The 22,136-nt window shown below is 32.1% G+C and overlaps 1 protein-coding gene across 1 annotated transcript in view; it reads right to left on the bottom strand.

Moving 5' to 3' along the window:
• LOC118741006 (mitochondrial carrier protein Rim2) overlaps positions 1-19,024 on the bottom strand; it is a gene marked incomplete at its 3' end in the record, with an annotated part of 371,826 nt that extends 352,802 nt beyond the window's left edge. Inside the window, exon 1 of the mRNA XM_036472792.1 lies at positions 18,550-19,024. Coding sequence (XP_036328685.1) covers positions 18,550-18,596 — 47 coding nt within the window. The remainder of the gene's footprint in view (positions 1-18,549) is intronic.
• Between the last annotated feature and the right edge of the window lie 3,112 nt (positions 19,025-22,136).

The raw sequence follows: 22,136 nt of genomic DNA, 5'->3' as shown, positions 1-22,136 counted from the left end.
TTTTTTTTTTTTTAACGAGGGCGTTGCGCATTTTCTTCCATATAAGAATAAATTTTGTTTATGCGGAAATTTTTTGGTATTTCTTGAATTTTCCCCGACTTCTATATGAAATTAATAAAATTTATTTTGCTGGTTTTTGCTGTTGAACTAAGTATATTTTTATAAAAAAAAATAAGAAAAATTTGCTATGGAAAATATAAATAAAGAAACGCTGACAGTATATATCGCCACAGATATTTCATTGACCGAAACGCTTCGCATATGCACTATATGTATGGTGACTAGATTTCTGTGGCCGAAATCGAAAGCATTGAATCCGAACATACAATTTGGTTTTCGAATAAAATTGCTTAATACAATTTTATTTAAAACAATAAATAGAGAAAAAAATTGAAAAATTTTTATTATTTATTTATGAAAATATAACCTACTATTTAAAAAAATCATGTTAATCAAAATTTCAAAATTTGTGGAACATTTATAAAAATTCCGCGAATGTTAATAAATGTTCATCACGTATTTATATGCCTGCAAAATAAACATTGGAAGGAGGCAATCATTACGACCACACAGAAGCAGAAAAGGAGTGATTCCGCCCTAAGAAGGAGTATCACTTATTTGAACGGGAATTAAAAAAAAAAATGTAGTAGTAGGAGTATAAAAAAATTATGGATTCAATCAAAATGATCTAAATGAGAAATTCCCCTTGGTTGGATTTGACTGGCTAAGAACATTATAATTGACATTTGTGCCCACTCCCACCAGGGCCCGAATAAATAAACAAATATTAAAGCATAGACAGACGGCAGCGTTGATCTGATTAAAATTGTGCCTTGACAGATGGCAGTAATGTGGTTTAACGAACCGCAAAGTTGTGGGTTCGAGTCCGACGGCCAGAAGAATTTTAATTTGTTTCTTTTTTATTCATTTTTTTTATAAGTTCTGTATTTTTTTAACTTTACTTTCAGTTAGTTGTTGTTGACTTTTTTCATAAAATAAACTCTAAAAATTAAAATTAACTAACAGTAAAATAAAAAATGTGATATAAAATAAAACAAATGAAAATAGAATAAATTTAAATTAAATATATAAATCAAATAAAATAAAAGTAAAAAATAAAATAAATAAAAAAAAAACAAAAAAATGTTTTCAATCGCTCTAACCGAGGATCGAACCTGGCACCTACAGACATCTAGCACGCTACTCTCGCTTGCTTTGTTTGCTTACTTGTACAAAAGACAACAGCTGGCCATTTTTACCAGTGTTGTCATCGAAAATTCCCCTGATCCTATTTCAATTTAAAAAGCGGACTTGGTAGATACTGGGTGACGTAATCTTACATTTGATCACCGAAAGCGTGATTCGCGTCCAGGTGGGAAATTTTTATTCACTAAGTTTTCTACTCCCATAATGAACGTTGTAACGCAAATATATGTACATGCCGTTCCCGTTCCGATTGGTTTTTTTTGCAGATTCTAATTCTAACTACTGCCTTTGAAATTTGTTACCTTAAAACATATCTTAGTAGTTCCCAGTTTTGTGATTCTAGTTCATTAAAGTTCAACTATTTTTAGACCAATACATCTATGTATATTTTATTGTATGCATTTGTTAGAAATATTTTAATAATACTTTAAATGTAATAAATAATATGCTTTTGGCTTTAGTCAAACGGGCTACGTGCTCAAACACATGTCGGAGGACGTGAGCGGAATAAATCGCTAGTAAATATTTACATATGTTTATGGATATGTAACTTTGGATCGTTCCACTGACCTTCGAACGTATAAGCAAGAGGCCAAAAAATAAGCAAACAATTCTAAAAACAACTTCAAATTAGATACAAAAATAGATGCATAAAAAATGTTTTTCCAACAGAAAATATCTTCAAAAAATATTAATTTTAAAATTTATTTTAAATTGCTCCAGGAAACGTATTTAAATAAATTCCTCTATATTTAGTCACTTTTTTACACCAACCTCCACAGCAGGATGCAAGAGCAGTTGAATTATTGCAAAAGAATTTGTGGACGCTAAAAAAATATAAAAATTTTACATATACACAGGTGTTTATGCACATTAGTGTGCATTACTCTCCATACAAAAAAAAAAAGACGGCACTGATTTTCCATTGGAAAAAAAATCTTTTATATTTTACGACTTCCACCAAAATATTTCGGTAAAATATGAACAAATTCGTGAGTTGGACCAATTTGAAAATACCTCCAAAAATCGAGTTTTTTATAAATAAAATTATTTTTAAAAATATTTTTTTTTAATCACTTCAGATGATAGAAGAGTTTAACATTAAAATGTCTGCATCAAAATGTTTAAAAATTTCAACTGTGGAATCAAAATCATTAGATTTTCGGAGGTAATTTCAAATCGGTCTATCTCCAGTAAATCTTAGTATATTTCCGAAGTAGTTTGTCGAAAGTTTTAAAATACAATAAATTTTATAATTCCGATGGAAAGACCGCAACTTTTTTTTCGTGATGCACTCTAACGTACATACAAACATTAGGCCGTACCGGAAAAAAATTGTTCGCCGTACACCTTCGAATTTAATATATTTTTGGCAGGCAAACTGCAAGGTTCTTAAAATACAATGTTCTTGTCTAGAGGAGAATTTTTTTTGTTCCAAATTTTATTGACACCCTAACGTACCAACAATAAATTAAAACTCTCCTAAAATAATTTAATTTTGCTAAGTATTTCGATTATTCTAGTGGAACTATTTAAGGAAAAAATTTATTGCCGAAAAATGTAAAAAGGCGATTCCAGGTTGTTTTTTTTTTGCTTCTGAAGTGGTACGGTCTAATGCAGATATCGTCCGATCATATGTACATATGTTTGGATGCTCGAACAAAGAGAAAATAAATGAACTTATTTATGTGTACAATAAACAAATCCGATTCACACGTGCTATTTGTTCATTTGTCGAATTGTTTGTATGTAAAGATCTGTGTGTGCATACATGCTATGTGTATAAGGAACGTGAATGAAACGCGTAAATATGCTGATAATTACATTGAACCAAGTCAATGTGCTAGAAAAAGTTTGTGACCCCCAATGTGGCCGAGCACACAAACATATGTACATGCATACATACATATGTATGTATATGGGGCATTCCATACCAAAACGGACGGCGTTCACACTACATGTGTTTGATTTGTTTCAAATTTTTAGGGTTGAGGCACACACATAAGTAATAAATAAATTGATTTGAGCTTGATTAATACATTTTTAGAAACTTTACAGCACAAAAACAAAGGAAAAAGTGCAAGCCTTAAGCGTTGGAAAACCGTTTTAAATTTTTTAATTTTCTTTGAAAACGGTTTTGCACATTTTTTGCCATAAGAAAAAAGTGCAAAAAGCCGTCAGCATTAAAAATCAACGCAGTTTTACAGTAGCTCAAAACTTGCACTTCATTATACTAAAATTTAATGGGCTACAAAACTGCATACTCAAAAAAAATTTTTTAAATTTTTAAGTTTGTAATGTACTCACTATACTCAACTTCGGGGTAAAAAAAATTCATAACTCAAATTATTGTAGAGTGCACTCCATAACATGTACTATACTTAAATATTGCGCAATACTCAGAGCTATTTTCAAAAACTATTTTTTTTTTATCTAAAAATGTGTATAAGAAAAATTTTTCAAGAAAAATATTTAAAAATATTTCTTTTCATAGAGGATTTTGATGTGTGTATGTGTGATTTTTTTTTCAAATTTTTTCCTCGGTCCGTTCTCGAGATATTCGGAAAACTATTAAATCGATTTGTTTTTGTTTTTGTGCTGTAAGATTTTTAAAAATGTACTAATCAAGCTCAAATTTCGTATTTATTTATTACTTATGTTTATGCATCAACCCTAAAAATTTGAAACAAATCAAACACATGAAGTGTGAACCCCGTCCGTTTTGGTATGGAACACCCCATATAGTAGATACATATATGCACATAGATGAGGTAGTTTAGATAATGCATGCTTATTTACATACAAATGTTCTTGGAACAAGTATGTTTTAAGAATGCAATGATAAAGGAAATGAGTGACTACGGCAGCGAAACCTTATATGGATCATTTCTGATTTAGTAAGTTAATTTATAGCTCGGGAGAGATTTAAAAGTGATATATTTATGTCTTTTAAAAATTTGCGGAAATAAAAATAACTAGTGAACCCGCATGGCGTTAAAAAGCCCAAAAATTGAATTTCAAAAACCTAAAAAATACTCCAAATGCCAGTCAGAGTTATAAGCGATCTGAGTAGCATATTTCATCCAAATCCGCGCAGCCATCACTCATCTACAGGCCAAGGTCTCTTTCGTCTGAATTTTTTTATACATATTTCAATTAACTGATGAATTAAGTAGAATGGAATTTTTTAAATATGTGGCAACCCCGCTAAATACACATAGTTCAAAATAAGGACTTGCAAACCCATTTCGATTGAAACCCATCTTTTAATAATTAATTTAACTTGTTAAATAATTGTAATTTAACTTTTTAAAAACGTTGCACCCCTTTTGAAACCCCTCAAAAATAAGCCAAATGTTCAAACTAAACATTTCTTAAGCAATCTTTCGTCTGACACCCTCTTTTTAATATTTCAAATAACCTGTGTATTAGTTAACTCAGCTCGAATTTTCAAACAGGTGGCAATCCTCCTAAATATATTTCGAAAATAAAGCCTTTTCAAGCCCATTTCGATTGATATCTATCTTTTAATAATTAATCCAATTTATAAATAATTTAAATGTCTCTTTTTAAACAAGTGGCAACCCTCTTCAAACATTCTAAATGTTCAAACTAAGGATTTCTTAAAACACTTTCGTTTGGATACACGTATTTTCATACTTCATATAACTGGTATATAAGTTAGTTAAAGCGAATTTTAGAACAGGTGACAACTCCTTCAAAAGTATTTTCAAGCTAAAACTTTGTTACCTCTGCTTCGTCTAACACTGGACATATTTTAATTAGCTGATGAATTGAGTTCAATTTGTTTTTTTTTTAACGTGTGGCAACCCCGCTAAATATAGTTCAGAAATAAAAACTTCTCAAACAAATTTTGATTGATACCCATCTTTTAATAACTCACCTAACTTACTAAATAATTTGAATGTAACTTTTTTAACACGTGGCAACCCTCTTCAAACATTACAAATGTTCAAACTAAAGATTTCTCAACACCCTTTCGTTTGACACCCACATTTTGATGTTTATATAACTTGTGTATAAGTTAACTAAATTCGACTTTTGAAACAGGTGGCAGCCCTCTTCAAAGTACTTTCGTCTGGCGGCATCCATATGGTGATACATATTTATATTACCTAATTCCCTTAATTAAAATTGAAATTAATTTTTTTAAACAGGTGGCAACCCTCCTATAGTTAAGCTAAGAAAAAGACTTTTCAAAACCATTCCGATTGATACGCATTTTGTAATAATTAATTTATTTTTTTAAGTATGTAGTTTGAATTTAGTTTTTTAAAAGGTGGCAATTCTTTTCCAAAAAGTAGAACCTTATTGCAAATTTTTGAAAATCGAACGAACGGTGCTGATCTGATGGTTTTGATTGTTAAATAATTTAAATTAAATTTTTTAACAGTTTTTCAAAAAATAAAACGCCGATGAATCGAAGCCCGATCGATAAAAAGGGCCACTCCGCTTAAAACGCCATCCTCGTACGGAAATTTGGCTTTAAGGGAAATAAGTTTGAATTTTTCGTTTTTAACGAGAGGTCAACTTTGTAAACTGGCACTCGAAAAATGTTTCTATGATGAACGCCGCTTCCAGATTTCCATTGCAGCTCTCCTTACTATCAAAAGGAGATTTGAACTTTTAATCGAGATATTAGTCGCTACGATTATAGCCGAATAGAGTTTGGTGAATAAAATGAAGCATTTGGCCCAAAACGGTGACATCATCCAGACGAAACATTTTCCTCGTTAGAACCACACTACTTTGACAAATTAGACCCCAATTACAAATTTAGTATAAATATTTTATTTTCGAACGTACCAAAAAAAAAAAAAATTGCCGCTAACCCAATTCATGTTGTCATTTTACGAGTATGTACTCAAATACATTAGATGAGGAAAATCAGAAAATGCAGAAACGAGAATTCACAGCAAAAAAAAATAAAATCAAGGTGTCTAACCGGTAAACAAAAATAAAATACACGAAAAAGTGAAAAGTGCACAAATCGCACCCTCGCGCTGTAGCTCACTGTGATCTTAACATGGCGCACGGCAGTGCAATGACACCAACCTCGCCAGCTGCGCCAGCAATCCGACAATCCGACAATCAACCAACAGCACAAACATATAAACGACGATATATCAAAGCAACAATTTCGAACAAATCGCAAATGATTACGCATTGATGGTGCACGTTCATTAGCAGCGAGAAAGCAAACAAAAAGTGTAATAAAAAAAAAGTGTAACAAACACTAAAAATAATCAACATTGCAATATTGGTTGGAAAAAAAGGTGGCCAACTGCCAATGCGCAGTGCATTGCATTAATCACTTCTTGAAGAATAATTTCTAATTTTTAATATGCTGGTACTGTACTAAAGTGCTCTTCATAACTATACGACACACACATATTGACAGCTTTTGACAATTTATTTTAATATTTTTTAATTTTATATACTTTTTTATACAAATATAGTTTGTTCTATTAGCGATGTTTAAAAAAATTCTTAAAATTTGTTTAATAAGATTTCTTAAGATATTTTCAGTATGCAGTTGTAGCATTTAATTTTTAGTGTAATAAATTGCCATTTCGAGGTACCTGAGATTTGCTTTTGATTTTTGCCAATTTTTTTTTTGGTAAAGGTGTTGCTCATTTTCTCCATACAAGAAGAACAAAAAAAGCCCAAAAATCAACTGTAAATCCCGGCTACTTCAAACTTGCACATTTTTGGTATTCATTAATGAGCTACAAAACTGTAAACTCTAAGGCTGCGTTTCACCAGATTCATTTAAGTGAAAATTACTTTAATTTTCGAATTTTTGGTTTCACCAATCAATTTTCACTTTTCACTCTAGTAAAAATTTAAGCAGCAGCATAACCACACTCAGAGATGTCACACGTTTAATCAGCTGATCAATATATACACATCACAAATTTGTGTATCAGCTGTTACTTGTATACCAGCCTTGCTTTTACTACCACTTTTAGCACGGTGCTGCCATATTTTTACTCACATAAATAAAAAGCTTATTGAAACTGAAAAAAAAAAAATTTTAGAATTAAATACAAAATTTAACTAAAGTTGATTTCCAATTAAATGAGTTTGGTGCAATGCAGCCTAAACCTTTCAAGGAAGTCTAATTAAAAAGTTCGAAATTTTTGGGTAAGTTAATTTTTTTCTAAATATTGCACAAAGTTTTAAACTTGGATTTGAACGGTTTTTGTTAAGGAATAAACTATATTTTTATAGCAAAATAACTAAAATTTAAAAATAGTGCTGTATAATGTCGTATCTATAGTTATGATAAGCACTATATGTGCAATACTTGTAATACACATTTATGTTTGCTGTCGTTATTCTCGATTGTTGTTATTGCTGCTCTTGTTTTGATGTGTTTTTGTCGTCGCCTCGACGTTCGTTCGATCGTGAAATTCTTGTGCAATTGCCAATACCATTTGAAATATAGAAAAACAAACGCTGCTTGCTGTTTTGACCATTTGTTTAGACGAAAACAAAATTTTTGTGTAAGCAAAATTTTTCAATGTTGACTTTTAATTAATATAAAGATGAATGCATTAAGTATGTATGTATGTATGTATGTACATATGTAAATAGCGCATTATAAATAATTTTTATGACTGCAAAATAACATTTCGTTAGAAAAGAATTTATTCAATTTGAAATCTTATAAAATTATACATAGCCTGCTGGCAATGGATCGAAGGAGGTTCCTTCCTCGACATAGGGGGCGCTAATTTTTTTTTGGACAATACGTCATACATTGGCGTGCGCAGAGCACTAGAGAAGGGAAGCGTGCAGCTGGTTATCTGCAAATTAGTGGAAACGCTGCTTCATACTAGAATTGTTGAAACCAGATTGGGCGACAGTGTGGTGAAACTAAAAACTAAAAAGGGATGTCCACCATGGGCATTCGTTTTTAAGGTTATGCGGATGACAAGGTCATCATTGCCAGAGGAAAATTTGAGAGCCATATTTACGTTTCCGAACCCAAAAATAAATGTAAAGGGTTTACACTGGCTCTATTTTGGAATTGAATGCAAATACATATGTACGTGATTTTCGATTAAATAACCTACAATTTCCATTAAAAATTAAATTGTCAACATGACATCGTTTATAATTCTGTAACGTTACTTTCGTATTTTTTATATAATGGTTGTTGACAAGCAGTTAATTCCAGCAAACAATATCTACTTATCCTAACCCCATGAACATTCGAGGGGGAAAAAATAGATACTACGTAAAAGAGCAAAGTACCTATTAAAAAACACTATTTTGGCACTTACACTTTTTCTAAGTGTTTGGATTTTTATTTTTTAAAGCAAAAAATAGAAGATAATTTTTGAGTTTAGATCTAAATTTAGTTGTGGATCCAAAAATTTCCCGAAAAATCTCCATAAGTCTGAAATATTTCCGAGAAATTTCAACTAACCCCTAAAACCCCGTTAAAGTCCCTGAAAAAATTCCGACAAATTTTGCAGTTATCACAAAAAATCTCTAAAAAAAATTCTAAAAATAGGCGAAAAAATTCCTAAAACCCCACTATAGTCCCTGCAAAATAAAGCAATTCCCTGAAAAAATTCCGAACAATTTTTAAATAATATCAGAAAAAACCCCTTAAACTCCGGTAAAGCCACAAAAATAAAGCATTCAGTTCTTTGAAAAGTTCTGAAATGATTCTAAAAAACATTTTTTTAAATATCCAAAAAACAATTTGCGGGTGTCAGATCCCGAAAAATAAAGCAAAGTCCCAAAACGTTCTCAAATAATTTAAAAAAATACGCGAAAAAATTCTAAAATTAAACGAAAAAATCCCAAAAGAATATAGCACAGAAAAGTTCTTAAACAACCGTAAAAAACTTCGAAAATTCTATAAACATCCGAAAGGTCCTACAAACACCGGCAAAGTATCGAAAATATCGGGGAAATAGCTGAATTGTTCCCAAAAAATTTCTAAAAAAAAAATCCAGAAAAGTTCTAAGTAAACCTAAAGTATTTCGAAAATATGCAACAAATATCCGAAAGTATCTTAAAAGATTAAGAAAGGTACTAAAAAATATAGCAAGGTCCTGCCGAATACCGGAAAGGTTCTGAAATAATCCTAAAAATTCCCAAATTTCAAAGCACGAAGAATCTCGAAAAAAATTCCGAAGCATTCTGAGATTTTCTTATCTGTAGTATGAAATAGCGGTATCTTTCTAGAGGTAAAGGGCTTTGAAATTTCGAGGTTAAAATTAATTCAAAAAATTCAATGTAGAATTCTGTAGATTAAAAAAACAAATTTGATTCCTAAGAACGATTAAGTATTGCAAACGTCCTTTTAATTAATTTGGTTTAACCTAAACGAATGAGTTTAGAAGGACAAAATTAAAGGTTGTGTTTGTGGCCATATTAGTCTCTTTTCTTTTTATATTTTCGAAAATAACGATTGGAAATTTGCAAGAACATTTATAATACCTATTCGTCCGTGCTCACGAAAAAATGTAATTGTCTTCAATTCTAGCAAAGATTTTCTCATTTATTTGATACCCATATTGCTATTCCACATTGCACTGAATTTCAAATTTCTTAAAAAAAAACAAAAAAAAAACTGTTTTAGTATTAAAAAGAAAAATTGTCTGAATGACCTTTAATAACATGGACCACCACATTGCCATATTGGAACAGTTCTGTGTGTGATTTGTGTTTCATCTAATTTTCCACCATATTTGTTGACACACCCACACTAATATATTTGTTCGTATAAATTTATACATTCACTGATTTGCGCAGTTATTTGTATGACTATCATTTGCGATTATTTAAAGACACACGTTATCCAGTAAACGAGGGGGCTCGCACACCATATACTACATATTTAGTACACACATTTGCATATACATACCCTGCAGGAAAAAAATATCAATTGATAAAAAATAACCCACTTGTAGTTAGCTTTTTTGCGGGATTTCTATAAAATATATAACTTATACAAAAAGCTAACTTGCAACTAGTTGACAAGTAATGCAGGAGGATTGTTTTCTTTAAAAGCGTTTCTATTTAAATATCCTGCACTTCGCAAATACTTTTTCGAACTGAGGACAAAGAAAGGGAAGATCGAAATTTCATATTATCACTTTGAAGTTGTGTCTGACGGAGTTCGAATATAGGACCACCTAGAGCAGAATATGTAAACAAATATGAAATGTAATAAAGTAAATAAAAAATAAAATAAAATAAAATATTAATATTTTATGTCCAAAAGTAGTTAGTTACAAGTAAGTTACATCAAATGCATTTTGGTTACCACTTGACTATTTCGCGACCATCGCCATAGAAATATAGTTAGCTTTCGTCAAAGAAAATATGCAGGTATTAGTGACTTTTAGCTCGTTCCTAATCAACTTAGTTAGCTTATAGTTAGATACATTTCCTGCAGGGTAACTAGGCACCTAAATACTTGTGGAAACCAAACAGGCAAGCACACAACAAACATACACAGATAAGCTGCTGTTCGAGGACTCAAGTTCGCACACAGAACACAGAGAGAGAGAGAGAGTGAATGAAGGTTAGTGGCTTACGCTACTCTGATTACTTGACTATTTTTTCGATATATGTATTCGGATGTACTATGTTCATACATAGGTATGTATGTGCGCCTATAATAAATTCAAGGACTGCTACTCAACAAATGCGGCATATAAAAAAAAAAACTCTACTAAAAAAGGAATAAAAAAACATTTTTAAGTGCCAAAGATAATACAAACTATCACATGCATGGATATTTTTACGTATGAAGAGACTATTTAGATGTTTAAAGAGGTTTGTATGAGTTAAATCTTTTAAAGGTTATTCAAATAAATGCAGCTAAGCAAGAAAGTTTCCAAGATGCTTTTATTAGGCAAAAAATCATTTAATTTATTTTCTATGGAATTACGTTATTTTTTAAGAGATAAGACTGGTGATTTTCTAGAAAGTGTTGGCAATTAGGTTCAAGGGTGATGCAAGCAAGTTATTCACCCAAGCGAAAAAATCATTTTAAATCGACTTTTTTCTAGAGACCGTACGTACTGAGCATGCATTTTAGAGTAATAAATTAATTTTGATTACTCAAAACGATGATTAATCGAGTTACTTAAAATATGATTACTCAAAAAATTGAATTTTGCTCGTTAAAAGAGTTTGCTTTGGAAAATGCTTATTTTCTTTTTTACAATTCTGTATATGTAAAAAAAAAATATTTCATTTTAATTTATGAAAAGAGCAACGTTGTTTTCAAAGTATCAAGGAATTTCTACAACTTTATATGTCAAGAGTACTGTCGATTACTCATTTTACTCATAATGTTGATTAATCATAAAGCAAAATACTCAAATATTTCTGTTTTGGGTTAATCAAAATCTTGATTACTCGAGTAACTGAACTTTTGAGTAATCATAATTTCCAATTAATCGAAAAATTGAGTTACATTTGTGATTACTTAAAATTTTAAATAATCAATTAATCGCACAGCCCTTTAAATTATACATTGAATATAGTTTCATTTTGTGCAAAAGCAAAATTCGGCGTGCAAATTTTTCAATCCCAAAAAAGTCCCGAAAAAGGTTGAAAAGTCCGAAAAAAAATCCCGAATGGTCTGGAAGTTCAAAAAAAAGTCCCGAGAGAAATCTCGAAATCAGCGGAAAATCACATATGTATACCGAAATATCTTAGGAAAATCTCTGACACCAAAATATTATGGAGGAATTGCGCTGTTAGAAAAGACATTCGAGCATTAATGGTTTCCAGAAGGTTAATCGGCAAATACTAGGAGTGTAGCTTTTAAATACACATATTCTGCGTTAGATGCTCACCAGGATAGTCAGGCCACTAGTAACATATGGAGCGATGGCGTGATCCGAGAAGACCGCCTTTAACACGTTGATAAGATCACTTACAAGGCTTCAATAGCTGGCGCATGCCTGTTAATCGGGTGTCATGCGCACTAACCACGCCGCAGCTCTGGAAGTCATTCTCGACCGTATGTCACTGCACATAGTCATAGAACAGACCATAAAGCAGTCTCTATTAAACTTCATGAGCGAGGGCACATATAAAGGCAGATTGAGCTTAAGCAAATTGGGGGAACTTATGAAAACAAAGGTACCCATCTTCCAGTTCAACAGAGATGACAATCTTTGACGATAGATTCAAGATCGAAATGGGCAGCAAAGTGGTCTAGAACTCGACAATTCTAGTAAACAACTTAAGATCACACAACTAAAGGTGGTACATAGATGGTTCAAAAACTGACGAAAGCATAAGGCAGGAATGTGAGGCATTCCACACTGTTTCAATTGGTTAAAAATTACTTTTGCTCGATTTTCGGATATGTTGTAGAGGAGGTCATAAAGTGTTTGTAACCACAAAATTTTTATTTTTTTTTTTTCTAAGTTTTTTTGGATGTTGTACCAAAATATTAGATGTCTCCGCGTAAGCCATTGTTTATCATATCATACCTCGATAAATATTGGTTGTATCAAAAAAATCAATTTGCACTTTTTTATTGACATAGAGTGAGAGATTTATAAAAAATTATAATTATTTTAAAGTCTAATTTTCCATACTATGCATACGTTTGTTAATGGACAATATAGAAAGTTGCTAAAAAACATGTTTTCAGGTTTCGAAAAATCTGCAAAAAATATATCGTCACCCAAGGGTGAAAAGGTGCCGTTCATTTTTTTTTTTTTTGAAATTGTTCAGGAGAAATGAAAAATCGATGTAGTTTCGTATTACCTGCTATTCTACATCAAAAACTAAATTTTGAAAAAAAAATGGACTTGGCACCTTTTCACCTTTAGGTAGCGATAGGTTTCAAGACTCACTGGTCTCGAATTCTCTATCACATTTAAATTTTTTTCAGTTGACAACTTTCTTTTCTCTAAAAATAAAAATATCTTAAAAATTGCCCTTTTCTTTAATGAATTTCTTGCAGTTGAGTAACACAATATTTTTGCTTGACAAAATAAATTATTTATTGAATTAAAGCATGAAATATTAACAGTAATTATAATTATACAGGATGTTTGACAGACGGTTGAACATACGTAAATGGGGGATTGTTGGTACCGCCTGCTATATGTTCAGACCAAAAAAAATTTACCTGGACCCCCCCATCGTTGTTTTAAGATTTTTTTTGTTTATAATTTTATACGAAATTCGTCATTTGCAAAAATCAAACCTCAATAACTTTATTAAAAAATTACAAAACCGCCGTATTGGATTTTACATTTTGGAATTTGAAAATAATTTGAAAATTGTAATGAGTTCTTAACCTCTAAATACCAAATTTCATGAAATTTTAGTATTTTGGATTCGCTAATTTTGGAACTTTTACTCGGATTTGCTGAGACACATCTTATAAATTAGATAAAGCTAAATATAGAATATATTATATTAATACCTATTCTTTAAAATACACTTTATGTTATTTGGAACAATTGCTAAAGTTGGCCGCCACACTTTTTGGCGGCAGTATGCGCGGCTTTTCTTTTCGTAGATCATTAAATGACCCTTTTTATTACTTTTTGGTAAAAGAATGAAGATCTTACTCGGCCTTACTCATTAGTTATACTTTTTTGAAAAAAAAAAAAACATTTCTTGAAAAATAAACATGGCCTTTCCGACCATCGTGTTCCGAATCAGCTTTGAGGCCACAATATACTCAAGGTCGCAGCATCTTTTAGGTGCTCTGATTGCTCGGCTCGGTTGAGGCGGCCTGAAAGTGCCTATCGTGGATCGGGGAGGGACTGATCTATTCCTGGATATTTTTGCATTACATACATAGACTTGGGTGGTGGCCACGTTGCTAAACTGGGGTTAGTTCACAAAACTTCCTATCGTAGCGTTCAAAAGTCGAATGTTCTCTATGATCTCCAAGTGCAACGTACAACTATGTACATAGAAAGAGGTTTCTATGAAATCCTTATTTTTCTTGGTGCTAAAGATTTGGTTACAAAAAGACACTCGATTTAGTCTACTAGCTGGATCTAACTAAGATTGGACCGATACAGGATCTAAAAATAATTCTTCAATGAGTGAAACATCTGATGAGCTTATTTATTGCACAGTTAATTTTAATAAATAGAGATTGGAACGAAAAAATAATTAAACTTGCCAAATAAGGGGCACCCTAATGTATACAAAAATGCATGTTATTTTCGTACCCAACAGACGGAATCTATATTTTTTTTTATTTAAATTAATTATTCTTCTTGGCACTGCTGGATAAATACATATGTATATATGTAGGTCTATCTTGTTTATCATAATGCCGTTCACATATGTATGTATGTATGTATGTATGTATGTACGTTTGTAAATAAATGTGTACATATGTATTAGTAGTTTTGTGCCATCAACAGAGAAAATATAATTTTCTTAAGCGTTTACTCTGCTATTTTTTGGGCATTCAATTTTATTGTGGCTAAAAATAGCTCAGCGACACTAAAAAGCAAAACAGAAAGAGACTAAAGAATGTAACGATAAAAATAAAATGAGAAAAACATGAGAACGGTAAGTAAATGCTTACAAATAGCTATACATATGTACCATATCACTAGCTTATAGCGAAAAGTTGCTAAGTCAGGTATTTCAAATTTTACAGAGGAAAATAAAAACATTTGCAACTCATATTCTTCAATCACTCATTACGGAATAATTCGAATCAACAAAGATTTCGCTTAATCCAAGCTAAAATAACGGCGTTGATGAAAAGTTGTTGCATTCTTTGGGTGCCACTGTATAGAAAAGGTTAGAAAGAAAACAGTTGGTTCGATATTTTAGAAAAGTAGAAATTTTCAATTGTTTTTGCTACTTGCATAACATTTTTTTTTTTTACAAAAAACCAGACTTAGCAACTTTACACTCTAAGTTAGTCATATGTAAATACATACATATTTACAAACATCTCACTGTTCAAGTCAACAAGTATAAGCAATATAAGAACAAAAACTGAAAGCAAAATAAAAGTAGAAAACTAAAAACAAAAAATTTTCTCTCAAAAGGGTAGAAAACGTGACATGAAAGAATTACAAGAAAGACTTTTGACAAAACAAAGAAAGGATAATTAACACATTTAGAGTTTTTTTTTTGCAAATTAAAAGTTCAAAAGTTGTACGAAAAAAATTAAAAAATAAAGAGCATTTGCGCTGTACTCAATATTTGTTTCTGTATAATATTTACATATTTTGTGTTAAATGCATTCTTATCATGTTCATATATTTATCAACTAATCTTCACTGTACTAGTTGTACTTAAGTGGGTACTTATTTGAAAACACATAAAATATTATTTTTTATCTTATCAACATTGCTAGCGCTAAAGTTAACATTTTCTTAATATAAAATATAAAATAATTATTTTAAGTATCTGGAGTAATTAATTTCGGTTATTTATTTATGGGCATGGCTAACGCTCGTATCTATACTTTCTTTCGGGAGTATGAATAATACTTTTTTTTTTTGGATTCCAAAAATGGACACCGCGGTTTTTTCCGAAATACTGCATTTATACTTTTTTTCTGCCTAAATTTTTTTATACACAGTGTTCGCGGAAACACGTTTTAAAAATGCACATGTTTAAAAAAAATAGGGACATGACATATAGACCAGTTTTGATTATTTTCCTTTCGGTTGTTTAATGTTTAATACTTTCTTATTCAAGTCTAGTTAATTATATAATACTTAATACCATATAAATCCACATTACAAACTTTATAGAGAAATTAAAAAAATGCCACAACAACAAACTTTGTATTCATAATTTTTAGAAAAATTCCAAGTATGCAGTTTTGTCTCGGGGTGTACAATAAAGAAATACCTGGTCTTATGTGTAGCATACCAGGAATTTCTTTATTCTATTGGTAAACTGTTTCTGTAATGTACTGTAAAAAATGCTTTTATTATTAAATGGAGATACTGCGAAACGGGATTTTTGCGCAGTACTTAATATACTGATTTTGTCCTAAAAAAGATACGAGCGTTAGGCATGGCTGATAAAAGTAGATCCAATAGTACATTCACCCATGCACACGTATGTACAGTGGTGAAAAAATAAATGGGAACGCAACTTTTAAAAAATTTACCTAACTTCTTTAGAAATATTTATAATTTTTTTTTTTTTTATAAAAGTGCAGCTACTTATTTTACAAAAATCATATAAATTCATAAATTGGGGGGATTTTTGAATTTTTTTTCGCATTTTCTTCCATACAAAGTATGTTCGACAATTTTTTTATGGAAAAAATTCATAATACGGTCAGAAAAAAATTTATCAAAAATCAACGCGATTTTTTACCACCTTTAAACTTGCGCTTTATTATATCGAAGGCTGCGTGGAAGACCGACCTATCGCGGCAGCCGGTTCGAAAACGTCCTATCTCAGAAATTTTTTCAAGAATACTCTATTTGAGAATTTGGTTGAAGATCGCCCTGCCTCAGAGTTTATTTAGAGAATTCTGATTAAAAAGTTGACAATTTAGATGCAATTTTGCAAAATTTAAATTTTTGTACAAAGTTTGATAAATGGATTTATATGACTTGTGAGATATTGAGCTGCACTTTTATAAAAGAAACAATAAATACAAATAGGTAAAATTTGTTAAAATGTCACTATATCGTATGATATATTGTTCAATTTAAAAATATTTATTTCTTTCTTGTTTGAAAGTTTATTATTGAATAATCAAAAATTTTCTTTTTGATAACAAACAAATTCATTGAACCATAAATTGAACATAAAGAATTTAAACAAGTATAAAAAAATATAGGTAAAATACCCTACAGTCACGTCCCGTTTTATTTTACTACCACTGTATGTGTGATATGTGTTTGCAGGACCGACCCACTGTTGTCGCATACCCCACATAAGAAATTTAATGGTCAAATATGTTTTCCTTATCTTTGAACAATTAGATGCTGATATAGTGTGTAGTACATATGTATGTACAGACGAGCTACAGCGACAGGCGACTTTAAGAGTCCTTAAATCATTGCCTTTTTTCTTCGTTCGTTATCTTTGTGCCTTTCTTATCAAGTTTTTTTTTGTTGTTTTTTTTTGTTTAATTCAATGCCCTCACACTTCGCTTGCCCTAAACTAATGCATACATATAGTTATTTATGCCTGCGCCGATTTGTCTTTTTTTGGCAGCATGTGGAGCAGGCGTGCACGCATTTGCCCTCATTTCTTTTCCGAGCGTTTTTTGGGTGCAAATAATTTCATCTCCAATGTTTTTTACAAACTATGTATCTATGTACTGTTAGTCCAAATCTAACTTTAGTTGCCGTTTGCGACCATAAGACACACATCAGTTTTTGGCTAAGAGTAACTTCATCTTAAAGTGCAATTACAAGTTTGGACGTAGTTTGTAGCATTGATTTTGTTGTGAGCATCAATTTAAAATTTCTGTTTTTTTTTTTGTAGAGTTTCAACAAGAACTGAGGAGCAGAAAGTTTCGACTTATCTTGGGAATATTTTTAGACGGTAAGAGGAGACATCCAGCATCGAAGGCGTTGTATTGGGCTATTTAGAGTCTATTTTTTAATTTGCACTATTGGCTAAAGGCGACAAAAAGGGTGATTTTGATTAGATGCATAGCATTGGATGCATATGTCTATTATACCTACCTATAAGCTTATCTGAACCTTTGAAACCTCCTAGCGAATTTGTGTATTTTCAATTCCTCCTTCGCCCTGACACTAATAACCGGATATTTCAAGGCAAAGCAGCACAGCTTTTGATCGCTCTCTCTGTATGTTTCATTAGATTAGATTAGGAAAGGTTATGGTAGCCACACAAGAACAAAACAAAACCAAGTGGACCGGCAAAAACATCTATTTCTAGTTGAGTTTCCGAAAAAATTTAAATGGTGTAGATATTTTTGCAATTACACAATTTTTCATGAGCTTAACCCAATACTATTTATGTAATACAATGGCTCAATCATTAGCTTGATACTGTTGCCTAATTAACATGTGACTGCGTAGCACGCTTATCATTTTTTGTTTCTTATCACAGATTTGCAAAACACTTGCAATGCGTTATCTCTGATAAGAAGCCTTTGATGTTGCCTGATGGCAGAGTACAAGTCAACAGACTTTGAGGAACATGAAGAAAAACAATTGGAACACACAAATATTACTTAGTTGGAAATTTTCCATTAGCAGCTGGCACATGTGCAAAGTTAATTGTGTGCATATTTTTTACGAGCAAATTTTGTGAAATTATGTACATAAATAGAATGAATGTAGTAGGTATGTAGATATGCAAATTGATAAAAAAAAAAAAATCACTTACCCGCCAGCGACCAAATGTATAAGAGTGTCACGTTGATTCTGGGACATAATCGGACTAGACCGCTTTCCGCACTCTTTAAAATGTACAATTAAAATTTCAATGTACACAATTAAATAGAGAAAACAATATTTTACCGGCTACTGCTTGCCGGTTTTATAACACTCCTCTACGTACACAAATTGCGATAAAATATGGGGAAAGCAAATCTATTCAAATAGCAACACAATAGGTTTATTAGCAGCACCGGCAAACGGGTGATTAAAAGTCAACAACTAAAACGACGTCCACGACAACGACAAGTTTTAAACAACGTTCCCGCAAAAGTTCGCTTTAGCTGCTGGGAATAGTGAAATTGCGCTGCTTCACGCGGGGATCAGCCGACTGGTTACGATGACTCTGGCAGCTGCAGGTCGTGCGCGTAAATATGGCAACTTAAAAGCGTACTTCTATATGTACTCCACACACACACGGCGCTCGTCGTGTTGTTGTTGTAGCGGCACATAAGAAATTTTATGGTCACGGCGCTCGTCGTCGCTTCTACTGCTGTCCATACATATGTATATTGCGCACCGAACCGGGAGTATATGTGTATGAAGGAGCGTACGAGTGTACAAAGCGAACCGGGAGTATAGCGTATGACCACCACTATGGATGTGTATGAAGGAGCGTACGAGTGTACAAAGGGGCGCAACGTGCACCAAGAAGTTACACGATTTTCAGAGGACGGGGATGCCGCCCGTGACAAGCTTTTTGATTCCTTTATTTGCGTCTTTTGCTCGCCTTTACACTTCCGAGGAAGTTTTTTATTACACAAGAGATTGTCGAAAAATCACTTCTTCCTACCGCGCTTATGTAATTGACCCCTCGCTAACAGACCGACTTTGGTGCAGTGGGAGCTCCTTACATATACATATGTATGCAACTAATGCTTTGTTTCTTCAAAAATGCTGCCTCGAATTTAACTATTCATGTGCTGAAGTAGTTAAATTTTATATTTGCTAATTATTTTACTGAATACTCAAAAGATTATTCTAGAACAACTGCAATTTTAATTCTGCTTGAGAAATTTGCACAACTAGTTTGAGTTGTATGCGCTGTAAAAGTATCGTTTTTTTGCAATTTTCTCGTCCACAGGGTTCGTTTAACTTCGTTTGAAATGATAATTTTTATTATTTTTTTCACTTTTGCACTTTTAGCGAAAATTTTTTCTTTATTTTAGCGTTTGCGTTCGACATCAACTCTCGACGAAGACGAATTTTCCATTGAAATAAATTTGAGCTTTTCGGTCATAATAACAAACGTTAGCGTAAAAACGTTGCTGTATTAAACGTAAAGAGAAAACGTAAGGAGATAATTGACGGACAGGGTGGGAGAATATTAATTTTTAAAGGCTTACTTAGGGTCTACACCGGACAATACTGCGACACTTATTTACTAATGCATGCATACTTCTTCAATTGTCTCAATCACTAGGGGTCTTCCCTTAAACTCGTAAATGCCTCGTAAGCCCGTAAATTTATGAGCCTCGTAAAGGAACTGTCAAAATTTGTATGGAGCTATATTTACGAGCCCCTCGTAAATTTATGAGGCAAATATGATTGTCAAACGACTCCGTAAACATCAATGTTGCCGAGAGGCCGAAATCTTTATACTAAAATGTATCATAAAATAATGAAAAAAATAATACGCTAATAAAATGAATGAATTTCATCCACTAACTGTATTGACATAGGTTTACTGCTAATTTTCGGCATTTTTAATTGTATTTTAGCCAAGAGTGATAGAAACAAGATGGCGGGATGTTATGGAAAATACTACGAAACGAAAATGGCTTCACAAAATCCTGGTTGATCTGTCAAACAGTCAGTTTACGCCCCTATTTACACCTTTTCACAAAGGGGGCGTTCCTATAAAAGCCTCGTAAACTTACGAGTTTTACACGGTTTAAGACTTTACGAGTTTAAGGGAATCCCCTAATTAGCTGTCAAATTCAACAACACACATTATGTTGTCTCAAATGGTGATAAAAAGTACAAAACAACCCGTTCAGAAGGTGCAATCGCAAAAGTTACTGAGCTGTTACGTCTTCTGAAATGCCAATGACTGCGTGTCGAACTATTTCCACGATGGAATCGCTACCGAGATTAAAAGCGGCTCAACAGAGGCAAAAGGTGAAGTTCGCCGCAAATAAAGTAAATTTGTTATTATTTATTATCTTATTTATAACGGAAGTGCTGGAGTAAGTGGCAAAAAGTGTTTATTTCTATAAGTTCGATATTTGGAAAACGTCACGGTAAAATAAACAAATATAAAACAAATCTTAAAAGAGTACAAATGTTATTGAAATTCAAATGTTATGGTTTTGTTTTAAAACATAAAATATGCATATGCTGCGCAAAGTATCAAAAATGTCAAAATTCCTTGGACACACAAGAAATAATGCTAAATTTTTTCTTGACCGTTTTCTTGAGAGCTGCATACAGGGCATAAGACCAAGCAAAACCTACCAAAAAATTGATAAGTTTTTAAAATGTTTGACCTATGCGAAGTTTATTAAAAATGTAGATAAAATAACAGTCAGTAAAACTAAAACACAGCTGGTACAACAAAAACAAATTAAGTACGTATAACAATTAATTTTGCAGTACAGTCTGTACAAATGTTTGTCTCTTACATACATATTATTATTATTATCATTATTATAATTACGTCGGTTATACTTGCGCTGCGACCTAAGAAGTTCTGTTGTGCTTAACCCTATTTGTAATCAATTTTAAGTTATTGAAGAAGTTATGCACTTTGGAGGATGAATAAGACAATCGTTCCCCAAGCTGTATCAGTCTGCTATTTACGATACGTGGGCAGTCACATAGAATATAACTCAGGATTATCCAGGAATGCCTTTAGAACCTCCAAATGACCTTGAAGATCTCCAATTTTCTTGCTGATCATATTGTGCAGCCGTAGGGCGCTCCAGCTGGCCTCTTTATCACACAGAATAGGCAAAAGAAAGGCATTCCGTAATGACATAAAGCATGATAAAAACATAACAAGGTAAAACCATTGAGAGGCAGTCTGACGTTTGCCAACAATATAATTTTAAAATCAAAACTCAAACTCACACACACATTCTCATTTTCAATCTCAAACAACAACAATTGTGAACAATTTAATTTTTTTATTTTCAATTTTATATGATTTTAAAATGTTGGCAAACGCCAGAAAAAAATCATGGCCGACGAAATGAGAGAATGAATTTACCTTGTAATGTTTTTATCATGACATAAAGGGCATCCGTTGGACAGGTGCCCATATCTCCTGTAATGGTCACGCGGACCGTGCCACATATGTGATAACGGGTCTTACTAACATATTGAAAGACCAGTAGGTTAGTTTTCGTGAAGTCTTTGTCAGGTGGACAACGGTGGACTTCAGTGAGTTTATTGATAAGCCCTTTTCGGCACACTAGTCTTCAGGACATATATGTATGTACATACATATTTAGTTTCTAGTTGAGTTCAATTGAAACTAAATTGAAGGCACATGAAGTATATACCTTGAATGTACATATTGAATATTAGCCATAT

This window comes from Rhagoletis pomonella, unplaced genomic scaffold (assembly GCF_013731165.1).
Source record: "Rhagoletis pomonella isolate Grant_MI unplaced genomic scaffold, Rhpom_1.0 Rhpom_scaffold_00006, whole genome shotgun sequence".
Taxonomy (NCBI): domain Eukaryota; kingdom Metazoa; phylum Arthropoda; class Insecta; order Diptera; family Tephritidae; genus Rhagoletis; species Rhagoletis pomonella.
This window is presented reverse-complemented; position numbering and strand designations above follow the sequence as displayed.